Here is a 13,083-nt window from a genome sequence, read left to right on the forward strand (position 1 = left end):
TGTCATGCACTTGTCCTAATAAACTAACCTACACTGTAGCACTCAACACTTTGATGAACATTGTTGCTCAGCTGATAGAGTTGTGCCCTTCCTGATGGCTTGTCGTACAGAACTTGTAAGTCGCTTTGGATAAAAGCGTCAGCTAAATGACTAAATGTAAATGTAAATGTAAAGTAGTAGTCTGACTAGCTTGTTTTGAGATGTTTGTAATTTGTTTTTTAGTGCCTTTGAGGTGCTTTGGTACCATGAGGTGCAAGCATAGTCGTAGTACCCTTGAATGAGTGCTCCTGCTAGAGTCTTCAGGGTATTCTTGTTTACCAGAGAGGAGATCCGGTACAAGAATCGCGTTCGTTGGTTGACTTTTTTTATTACATTGGATGCCATTTTGTCACAGGAAAGATTAGCCTCTAGGATGGAACCCAGGTAGGTAATTTCATCTTTCCTTGTGATAATATTTTCACCCACTGTAACCGAGAAGCCGTCGGTCTTGCTGAGTTTGTTATTTGAACCGAAGAGAATGGACTCTGTTTTGCCCATGTGTAATGATAGTTTGTTGTCGGCGAGCCATATGCAGATTTTGCCTAGTTCCGAGCTGAGGGCTTTTTCAACCTGTAACTTGTTCTTGTCAGAGACCAGCAGGGCTGAGTCGTCCGCAAACAGGAACAAGTTGCAGTCACAAGCTGACGACATGTCATTTGCATAAATTAGGAATAGTAGCGGTCCTAGTATGCTTCCTTGTGGAACACCACAGCTCACTGTGAGGGGGGGGGATAGTGTACCGTTTACTTCCACCATCTGTTCCCTCCCCTCCAGGTAGGATTGTATCCAGCTCACTGATAAACTATCAAAACCAATTGCTTTTAGCTTGTCAATCAGAATGGTGTGATTGACAGTGTCGAAGGCCTTTTGTAGGTCCAGCATGACCATGCCGCAGTATTTGCCCGCGTCCACCTCTTGTTTGATGTGGTCGTTCAAGTAGAGAAGGCATGTGTCAGTGGAGTGGGATGTTCTGAAGCCAGATTGGAATTCGTAGATTAGATTTTTTTCCGCGAGGTACTTTTCGATCTGTTCGTATACTATTTTTTCCATGACTTTCGAGATGGATGTAAGGATAGAAACAGGGCGGTAGTTACCCGGGTCTAATTTGCTGCCCTTTTTGTGCAGGGGTGTTACTCTCGCAATTTTGAAGTCCTTGGGGACGTGTCCCTGTTTTATGGAGAGGTTTATTATGTGTGTGATGACTGGGGTGATGGCTGCTGCTGAGTCTCTGAGGAATTTGGAGGGGTATCGGTTGATATCGGTTGATATCGGTATCGGAAATTAAGAGTTGGACAATATCGGTATATCGGTATCGGTAAAAAAGCCAATATCGAGCATCCCTACATGCAATGCTTTGGTCCAACATTAAAACGTCAAGTGCAGTCATCTTATGCAGCATCACTTTTCACATCAAAACAAAAGTAGTACTGTAATGTGGACTTTCTCATATTATTAACATTGACAAACATATTTACAATTAGCATTTTATAAAGTAGAACTGTAATATGTACTTTCTCAGTCAGTGCTAAGAGCAGTCATCTTATGCAGCATCACTTTTCACATCAAAACAAAAGTAGAACTGTAATGTGGACTCTCATATTATTAACATTATAAAATGCTAATTGTAAATATGTTTGTCAAAGTAGAACTGTAATATGTACTTTCTCAGTCAGTGCTAAGTGCAGTAATCTTATGCAGCATCACTTTTCACATCAAAACAAAAGTAGAACTGTAATGTGGACTCTCAAGGAAAGATAAATAAATTATTATAATAATTTTATTTAATTTTTTTTTACATTTTTATTTTTTTCAGGGAAAGATCTACAGGGAAAGTCTCAAAGATCGACCAGTCGATCGCGAACGACGGGTTGGTGACCACTGAGCTAGAGCATCACACGCGAATAAATGAGGAAAAGCAGTTTGAGCGTGCGAGACAGCGACTCTCTTTCTTGATTCAGAACAATTTGATCATGGATGAACAAAACATTCAATGCGAATGGTTGATTTGAATTTCAATGACTTTTTAAGCACCTTGTTAAAAAGATTTGCTGTTTTCAAGGAATTCCAGGCCTTGATTTTTTTGGGTAAAAATTCAAGCACTAACTGCCACGCTATTCGGTTATCATTACCCTTAGAATGCCAGCCTTCTAGTCGTTTACATGGTCGTTGCACTATGTTTGCGAAGCTGTGTTTGTGTTCTGTATTATAGCTGTAAAGACACGGTGTGGCTAATTTTGACAAACATTACTTGTAGTCCAGCATGGGAATAATACTTTGTTTCCACACGCTGTAGTTTGTAGTTGATTACATGCTAAACATCGCGCATTTCCAAGATAATAAGCAGAAATTAAAGTTAGAGTGTGAAGCCATCGCTGTTCAGACACGGACGATACCGCCACCTGGTGATAGTCGATCGGCATTGCAGTTCTAATGTGTGGGGATGGTCGAAAATGATGCAGATCGCTCTGGGCAAGTCTGTAGAGCGGGAATCAAAGTAAAAAGATCAAACGATCCAATAACGACGTTTTACGTTTTTGGCACAGAAAGTGTTAAGCACTTCAAGGACCTTGTGCGAACCCTGAAGACCACCTGTACATTTAGTCATTTATCTGACACTTTTATTCAAAGCGACTTACAAGTCCTGTACAAGTCAGCAGGAAGGGTACAACTCTGGCAGCTGAGGGTGATATTGTTCATCAAACAGTGTCGAACTTGAGTGCTACACTCTTGAGTGCATAGTAGTATAGACATATTAGCATGGTAGGTAGTAATATAGGCATAGTAGATTACTAAGTACCAAAGTACATACGTTTTTATTTTTGTATTTATAAAAACATTTCTGTATCTATCTATAGATATACAGGATACATTTATCAGATTTTGTTTTAACCTTCATTTAACCAGGGAAGATTCACAGAGTATATATTTATTTTCCAGCAACACCATGCTTCACACTCACACAGTTAAACAGACATCATTAACACTTGGGATGTGCCCAGTACACAGCTTTGACCTGCTGGGGCAGCGGACTGAGAGCGGGGGACACAAACAGGCTGGAAAAGCTGGTCAGGAAGGCCAGTAACGTGGTGGGGGTGGAGCTGGACTCTCTAGCGGTGGTGGCGGAGAGGAGGAGCCTTGCTAAGCTCCACGCCATCATCGACAACCCCTCCCACCCACTACACACGGACTTGGCTGAAAGAATGAGCACGTTCAGTGTTAGACACTGAACGGCACAGGAAGTCCTTCATTCCGACAGCCATTAGACTCTATAATGCATCACTGTGCCTCACTGCATCACTGAGCACAGGGTGATAGTACATCCTGGCGAAATCTTCCTGGACACTTTCAAGTTTTTACACTTCTCACAATCTTCCTGGACACTTTACATTTTTACTGTATATTACTGCACATTTTACTGTATATTTCTGGCTGGATAGTTTATATTTAAGATTTTAGAATGTATATACACACATACCAGAATGTATATCCTGGACCGTATTCTATTCTTTATTCTATTCTATTTTATTCTTATTTTTAATATGATTATATTCTTACGACTGAGCAGCCTCCCTGGATCAGTTGGGGGTTATGTACAGTATCTTGCTCAAGGGCACTACAGAGTAGTTGGGGGTGTTGAGGACGGGTTGGTTCCCCAAACAGATTTCCCCACCAGTCCATAGATGGATTCAGCAACCTTGCAGTTCTAACTAAGCCACGGCTGCTGCCCCCCCCCCCCCCCCACACACACACACACACACACTGTAGAGTGCCGATAGGAGCAGACATACAAATTACTCAAACGAAAAAAATTAAATGGGCAAGTGCCATGAAACACGCTTTTAATTTAGCTGAGTGGTTTGGTGGTGCACTCTGTTTTAGAGGAGGAAGCATTTAAGTAATTGGCTGGTAGGAACACTGATGGGTTGGTGGGAGAAAGGAAAGGGAGAGAGAGATGCAGAGTAGATATTAAGAAGGGAGGGAGGGGGTGTATGGGAATGCAGACCATGCCCAACATTCTAAAAACCCATGACAGGAAATGTCAACACAATTGATAATAAATGTGTTGAAAATGGCACATTGTAGGGCAGGGCTGCCAAATCTATCTAACATGGAGGACGTTGACAATTGGATTTATTGTGACAACAGATGTAGGCTAAATCAGATCATTCTCATTTTGCTCTTAGGATGGGCATTGCCAATTTATTAAAAAGCCATGTATAAACTATGACACAGAGAACCACCATAAGAATATAGCTGGGGTCTAAATGACTTAGCATAGATATTGGCTTTCTATCTTGATAATAGACTAAATAGAATAGAAATACTTTAATCATCCACTTTAAACAAGGTCTGCCCAACCATAGAAGCCAAAGTAGTCCTACAAGTAGCCCAATACACTGCTATGAGGACAATTAGGGGATCAATAAAGGAGTATCTTATCTTATCTCTTGACTTATCAAGGCAGATTGCGTGTGTGTGTGTGCGTGCGTGTGCGTGTGTGTGTGTGTGTGTGTGTGTGTGTGTGTGAAAGGGATGCTTGTGTAGAGGAGTTGGGGGGGGGGGGGGGGGGGGGTAATTAGGGTTGTTGCAGATGGTCGATGACTTGAGGGGTCGTCAACCTTCAGAGCGATCGCCAATTGCCAATTTTGGTAGTTTGAGCCCCAAACACTGACTGGCATTTAAGCAGACTTGTGCCATTAAATAGGCTTTGTGTCAAATGTGATGTGATTGAATTCAAAATTGATATTAAATAATATTCAGGTGCCTTGCTCTCGCTGTAGCCTGTGTCTGTAGTGTCTGTAGTCTCTCTCTCCGTGTCTCCTCTCTGCTCGATGCTGAGCACAGGACCTGCAGACTGGAGCTGCACGGGTTCATCCAAACTGACATCCAAACAGATCATGAGCACAAACTGGCTCCATGAGTTACATCCACCATTATGAATAAAAGGACGGTTGCGTCGATTTAGCGTTTCTTTCCCATAAGGTGCACAACGGACTATAAGCCCGGCCAGTGGACAATACAGAAAGACATAAGTTTCATGGACACTTTCTCGTTTTCGACAACTAAAAGATGCGTATCTGTATGCTTGCTTACTTTGTATTTTCTTTTTCGAACTGAACACCAGCAAACGGCATTTAGGTGCGCACCTGTTGTACTCTTATATCTGCTTTCCGGGCTCAGTATAGGAGCTGGCGAGGTTTTCGTTAACACTACAGACACTGTTTTATATCTATTTTGGTGTGTTGTTTTGTCTTATGGGCTGGGTTAATAATACTGTGTAGATTCTAGGGCTGTCCCCGATATAGTATAATATTTAATTTTTTTTTTTATTTTCTTTATTTTTTTTTTGGGCTGTGGGGGGTGCTTACTGCTTACTGTCTGAAGGAGTCGACTGAAGGCTTCTTGTCCTCTGCAAAAGCATGCAATTGGTCCACTGATGGATACATCTTGATATTTGTCTAGTCTAGTGTGTTCATTAGATGGGTGAAATCCTCTTTCAGTGCCTCTGTGCCTGTTTTCGTAGGCAGTTAGCCTCTGGTATGCACGCCATTAGCGTTAGCCACGCTTCTAGGCCTCTTTTCTTTGGGAAAGAATGATAAAAAAAATTATAATAATTATAAATATATATATATTTTTTTATATTCGACTAAGAGGTTGGCCAGTCGACCAACGGCTCCTTTCGACCGATTAGTCGACTAATCGGCTAATAGGGGTCAGCCCTAGTAGATTCCATGGGAATCACGCAGTGAACGACGCCAATGAGGGCGCTTCCGACAACTAAAGGTGTGTATCTGTATGCTTGCTTATTTTGTATTTTCTTTTTCGAATTGAACGCCAGCAAACGGCATTTAGGTGCGCACCTGTTGTACTCTTATATCTGCTTTTCGGGCTCAGCTAGGAGCTGGCGATGTTTTCGTTAACACTACAGACACTGTTTTATATCTATTTTGGTTTGTCGTTTTGTCTTATGGGCTGGGTTAATAATACAGACTGTCTGTAGATTCCACAGGAATCATGCAGTGATCGACGCCAATAAGAGGATGCGTTACTTTGTATTACTTCGCAGTAACTGCTAATGAAGCACATTAACGCCTCAGCTTCTATTTCTATGCTGTGTTTTCTTCATGACGGCGTCGTTTTGTGTTATAGGAAGCCCGTTCTGAATGGTATGTCTTGCTGTGCCAGCCTCATTATAATACAATTTTGTTGCGCTTAGCGAATACGTGATCACTGGTCTGCTTTAATGGCTGATTTAATGGTTGATTTTAATCCGCCCACGGCAGAGGTTCTGTTATCTCTCGATGCCCAGAAAGCGTTTGATCGCATCGAATATGAATATCTTTTCACAACTTTAGAGAGGTTTGGGTTTGGGCCCACTTTCCGCGCTTGGATTAGGGTCTTGTATGTTTCACCACAGGCCTCGGTCCGAACCAATAAGACTATTTCCAAATACTTCAGCTAGATAGGGTTGCGGATTGAGTCCCGGCACGGTGGTGTAGTGGTTAACACTGTCGCCTCACAGCAAGAAGGTCCAGGGTTCGATTCCCGCTTGGGGACCAGGTTGCCATGTTGCCAGGTACCCAGGTGGGGTATCTCCCAGGCCTTTCTGTGTGGAGTTTGCATGTTCTCCCCGTGCTCGCAAGGGTTTCCCCCCCGATAAGATAAACCCAATGGAAAAACATGCACAACAACAGATCGCTAACGCTGTGGCGTCCTTGACGAAGACGGGCAGGAGCACTTGGATTGGTCCCCTGGCGCGGCCCTCGCCGACGCCTGTCTGCTCCCAGCTGCCCTTGGGGGGAAGGACGACGGGATGGGTTAATCGCAGAGATGAATCGCATCTGCGATCCTACAAAGAACAATGCATGCGTGTGTGTTCCGGTGTGTGTGTGTGTAACCATGTGTGCTAAGTGCTAACCGCTAAACATTGAGGATAGTTGCATGCCAATTAAAGACCTCTGAACAGGTCCTGCATTATTATTATATTGTTTGATCTCGCCATTGAACCACTAGCGGTCGCTCTGAGGAGCGATGCAGGCCTCGCAGGTATTGCTAGGGGCGGCCAAACACCATCACTTCATGCAGATGACCTGATCCTGTACCTGTCCGATCCCCATGTTTCCATCCCGAATGCACTGGATATTATCTCAAATTTTGGCAAGTTCTCAAGATACAAAATTAACCTCTCTAAGAGCTTGTTGATTCCAGTTAATGATTTAGCTCGAAGGATGTCGTTCGGGGCATACCCACTGAAGATAATCTCTGAGTCTTTCACATACCTGGGAGTGACTAGGACATGCAAGTATAGTGACTTATTTAAGCTAAACCTTAAACCAGCCCTGGATAAGGCTAAACAATATCTTGCTCGCTGGTCAACACTTCCCCTATCACTAGCTGGCAGGATTAACTCAATCAAGATGACAATTATGCCCAGGTTCCTATTTTTGTTTCAAATGGTGCCCGTTTTTATCCCCAAATCCTTTTTCAACGCTTATAGTAGAACGCTTATAGTAGTATATAATACACGTATCGCCCTAAACCAGCTTTTCATGAATTATCCCTGATCACTCCTAAACTATACTTATATTCACCACGGGATAACAAACGTATGCATGAAAGAATGATCTCTTTTTTGCATGTTTGACGGAAGAAAGTCACTGTCAAATGACTATAGTATTGTCTCCATAGCTATAATATATAATATAGATATAGCTCTACAAACAAGGTGACGCACTCCTATCTTTAAAGGGTGGCATAGCTAGAACGGGACCAGGCTAATCCCTGGCGCTGAATGAGTTAAGGCTGTCAATCTATTAAAATATTTAATCTGATTAATCGCATGATTGTCCATAGTTAATAGTGATTAATCACAAATTAATCGCATATTTTTTATCTGTTCTAAATCTACCGATATTTTTCAAGTTTTAATACTCTTATAACATGAGTCAACAAATGATTGCTTTATGCAGCCATTTAACACAAAAGGATGACCCTCATGCATTGCAAATTTGCATAAAATTCAAAACAAAGTGATGCACAAAATAACTTAAAAGAAAATAATAATTTAAAACAATGAATAAAGGGGCAGCTGGGTGGTGCAGCGGAGATTGCGCTCGTCACCAATCCAAGATGGTGACGAAAAATATGCGACAGGCTGCCTCCTCGTGTACCGGAGGGGACACGTGATGCAAGGCTTCTATCCTCCCTACAACCGACCAGTGGGGGGCATAGTCGAGCAACGTTCAAGACAGGGGAGGGGAGAATTGGAAAAAACGAAATTGAGATGGGAGAAAAATTGAAAAACAAGGAGAAAAAGTGAAAAAATGAAAGAAAAAAAATTAATAAAGTGTGCATGAAATAATAAGGGAAAGAAAACGTTAGAACTTGTTAGATTCACCCACACAAGGGCTGAGCTCAGAACAATTCAGAACAATTTGATCATGGATGAACAAAACATTCAATGCAAATGGTTGATTTGATTTTCAAGGACTTTTTAGGCACCTTGTTAAAAAATGGGTTGTTTCCAAGGAATTCCAGGCCTAGACTTTTTTTTGTAAAAAATCAAGCACTTTAAGGACCTTGTGCGAACCCTGACACACACACACACACACACACACACACACACACACACACACACACACACACACACACACACACACTTACTTGCGGATGCTCTGTGAGAAGGATGATGTCTGCCTTTGGAAGGCTGCCCTCCTGTCCCCAGCAGAGAAAGCTCCATCTCCAGCCCCGCTGCCGCTCTCCAGCATGGGACTGGCTGCTTGGGCAGTGGCGCTCATACTCTGCTCAAGAGATGGATGCAGTGGCTAGACAGAGCAGGAAAGAAGAGACAATCACAAGATGATTAGGGTAAATCATTTGGCAAGAAATTACTGTTGACTTGTGGTGACAGTGCTTAAGCGATCAGAAAGATGCAGGTGCGTTACATATTAGGGTCTTGAGCATCCTACCCTGAAACATGTACAGAACATTGTGCATGGCAAACCCTGCACTTTACAGCTGCACTTCTTAGAGGTAAACAGGGCCTAACTCTTGCAGCCACACCGGATCATCTTCAGGATGTAGTCTGGGACAAGTTTGATCTTCTGCTAGGTGGATTGGGATCAGTGCCCTGTTACAGGTGTCATTTTTCCATCCAAATTCCTCTGGGTTCATTGCAGGTGACAGATTCGTAATGAGATTTCGTCAGAGGTACGCTTGGAAGTGGGCCCTTTTCACATTTTCAATGAACGCTTCTTCCTTTGTTGGAGATAGAGCAGCTCGATTTGGTGAAGACATACTGTATATCCTTTCCCATTTTTCCAAGTAGCCTTGTGTGTGTCAAGTCAAGTCAAGTCAAGTCAAGAGTTTTATTTGTCACGGCATACGAGTATACAATGAAATGCGGGTGGTCTTGCCCGCAACGATGTGCAATACAGTGGGTACAACATATAATAGAATCCAATACAAAAAAGAATTGTGCAATAACAGGTAACATGGTGTGACATCAAAATCGGTATCTGTACATAGTTATTTACAGAGCATATAGGACATGCTAGGTAGCTTTGGTAGTGCAATACACTGTTACTGTTGCTAATACTGATTTAAAGTGGCCTTTCCTTTTGGCAATAAGTGTGAGTGTGTGCGCATGAGTGTGTGCCCGCTCATGTTGAAGTGTTAAAGTGGCTGCTAGTGTGTGAGCGTGCACAGCGTGCGTGTTGTGTGTGTGCTCATGTGTGCTTATGTGTGGATAGTTCAGTGTTCTGTGGTACTCAATGTTCATTGTTCAGGACTCTGATGGCCTGGGGGAAGAAGCTAAGCCTAAGCCTCTCTGTCCTAGTAGCTGGGGTTCGCAGGCGTCTGCCTGACCTCAGCAGCTGGAACAGGCTGTTATTGGGGTGGTGGGGGTCTTTCATTATTCTGCAGGCTCTGGATTTGCACCTCTTGTTGTATAGAACCTGCAGGGAAGGTAGTGCAATACCTGTGGTACGCTCGGCTGAGCGCACCACTCTCTGTAGGGCCTTCTTGTCCTGTGCCGTGCTGTTTCCATACCAGGTAGTGATGTTTCCGGTCAGGATGCTCTCTACAGCTCCTGAGTAGAAGGACTGGAGTATCTTCCCCGATACTCTGAACTTCCTTAACTGTCTCAGGTGGTAGAGCATGTCTGTGCTGAGATGAAGACAGTGGCTTGGTCAATGACTTGCTGGAATGGTGCATCCACATTGCCAATGGCTGATAGGTTGTAACCAGCTTTCAGGGCATTGATGCCGGAGCCTTTTCCCAACCCATAGTACGACGCTACAGTGTCACATCCTGATATGGCATGGGCTGAAAGTGTTTGACAATTTGTTTCCGTTTGGCCAGTGTTGACTTCATGTCCACTATTACTCTCTCCTTGCGGGGGGATTCCATGATGTACATCGAGTCCTGCCTGATGGTAATGGTGAAGAAGTAGGACAAAAACATCTGTATCATCAAAAACCACTGTGATTTGATGGGCTTCTCCAGCACACCTCAGGACTTATTGGACGATGATGGTGTCAGCTTCTTCCTGCTGATTTTCTAGATCATATCTCAATCCGTCTCTCTTCCATCTCGATGGGACATGAGTCCTCACCTGTCAACACCAACTTGTGTGTTTGTGCTCTGTAGATGGAATAGCCGGTCTTTGCTCAGTTCTTCACACAGTAATTTGTTTAACTGTTTCTTGTTTTTGATGGATGACAGGACAACTGTCTGGGCTGGTAGCTTGGTTGATAGGAGGAGATGATGCTTTTTGTTGAACATTGTCTCCCTGACATATCTGGTGACGGACTTGATACTGTAGTCATAGTATCTGTCAAAGATAAGGTAGACGTCACTCTCTAAGAGGTATGAAGTTAGCCGTGCCTTAACATTTTCAATGAAATCAGTGACAGTGCAATCAGCTGGCCAGTGGATTGTCCAAAGAAGTCCAGATCCACCATCAATGACAGTGATGTCTGCGTCACCGGCTTTCCTCTTCGAGACTTCCACCTGAAGTGACTTCTTCAATGTGGACTTGGCTTTACACAGTCGCATTCCTTCCTCAGTGAACATGGCAGTTGGGACTGGTGCCAGCTCGTGGGAGAGAACATCCTTCACGTCAACACTGCAGTCACTAGAGAACAGATCTACCCTTAAGTAGATGACATTTAAGTCATACATTTTAGCATCACCAACTTGGATGGATTTGACTGTTATTGCCATTGTCTTCACTTGTTTTGATATGTAAAAATCCCTCAGGGGATACAAAAATCCTTTTGAGATGTAAAATCCCTCTGGCCAGGTATTTTCAAAATCTGCTAACATTGTCTCTCCAATCTGTACAGCATTGTCTACATTAACAGGTGGTTGGGCTATCTTCCCACTGGTGATGTTCACAATGCTTTCTGCAGGATGTTCATGGGGTTCCAATGGATGGAGGCAGGTATCTAGTTTCTGACAGAGTCCAGCTGTCCTTGGTGTCTGCTATAACTCCGGCTTTGCTCTCCTCTTTGTGATACCATACCTTATGAAGGTGGACTCTATGAACTGGTCACTCCACAGGCCATTCCATATTCCTCTGAGGTGACATGTTGACATGTTGCCCCTAGAGGAAATTGCTTTGGACACATGGAGGAAGCTTTTCCATGAACCGGAGGTGGTAGAGGCCATACCTGGCATAGTTGACATGGCCGGCTGCAAAGTAGTAGGGAAGCATCTTCCGGAACATGGTCAGATGGAGAAGCCAGTCACCTTCACGTTCGGCCCGGATGTAGGACATCATCAGCAACACTGGTTTCACCAAGACCTCAACCCAAGGTTTTGGCAGTCCTGCTCTGGCTTGCTATGTGATCCAAGGCTCTCCTCAGGTCATCTGCTTTCTGAAAATCCCCATTTGTGATCAGGCTCCTTATTAACACCGCCTCTGCCATCATCCGTACATTCTGAGGGAACTTCTTCCCATCCAACATCTTGGCAACCCCTACAAAGACTTCTGACAGGACACTAGAGAGCCCACTTTCAGCCATCAGTGAACCAACTGCCCCAACAAAACTCCCCTTGTATGAAAAAATATTAGAGAATGTAATTTGATGAATTTCATTAATATTCAGCATGTAATATCATACATCTCTATTTTTGTGTGATTTTGGCTTTTTCAGGCATGAAGGGGTTAATGTTTGAAAATGTTACATGTTAATATTAGTTTCACATCATCCCTTGTATGTAAAAACATTAGAGAATGTAATTTGATGCATTTAATTTATATTCAGCATGCAATATCATAAATCTCTATTTTTGTGTGATTTTTGGGCATTTTCGGGCATGAAGGGGTTAATATCTGAAAATGCCCAAGGGATATCATCGAGCACCCTCTTGTATTTTGAAGAGGTAACCCCAAGCTCCAAGAAACGGCAAAAGAAATTATTGCAACCGACAAAACAAGGTTCACCTATAAATCGGCCTATGGCTCCCGGACTAATGGTGGAACAAACTTCCCATCACAGTAAGGACAGCCAAAACCTGACTAATCTTTCGCTGTCAACTAAAAACACACTTCTTCAATCAATCTGATGTTTTTATTTTTATTTTTTTTTAAACACTAACCATCTTACTGTCTTCTACCATCATGTACTTTTCCTACTATACTAATATATCTTTACTACTATGCACTCAACACTATGTACCCAAGTTCCAACACTGTTTGATGAACATTGTTACTCAATTGTAAGAGTTGTACCCTTCCTGCTGACTTGTCGTACAGAACTTGTAAGTCACATTGGATAAAAGCTAAATGACTAAATGTAAATGTAGATGGATCCGGTGGCTAGTCAGTGACGTATTGTGTAGTTACTGCAACAGCTACAGTAACATAGGATTTACTGGAATTATGTTGCTAGGGAACCGTTTGAACTGTATTTCCTGTAAATTATTGCACTAGCAAACATGGCAACAGGAAATAAACTGATACCATTAGAATTAGGGATGCTCGATATTGGCTTTGTTACCGATACCGATATACCGATATTGTCCAACTCTTAATTT

At 42.9% G+C, this 13,083-nt stretch overlaps 1 protein-coding gene across 1 annotated transcript in view; it reads right to left on the reverse strand.

Moving 5' to 3' along the window:
* Positions 1 to 13,083, reverse strand: part of LOC311232229 (inactive rhomboid protein 2-like) — a 142,733-nt gene that overhangs the window by 65,267 nt on the left and 64,383 nt on the right. The window contains exon 4 of the mRNA XM_084318958.1: positions 8,704 to 8,864. Coding sequence (XP_084175084.1) covers positions 8,704 to 8,864 — 161 coding nt within the window. The remainder of the gene's footprint in view (positions 1 to 8,703; positions 8,865 to 13,083) is intronic.

Source organism: Notolepis coatsorum (genome assembly GCF_963971535.1).
Source record: "Notolepis coatsorum genome assembly, chromosome: 7".
NCBI lineage: Eukaryota > Metazoa > Chordata > Actinopteri > Aulopiformes > Paralepididae > Notolepis > Notolepis coatsorum.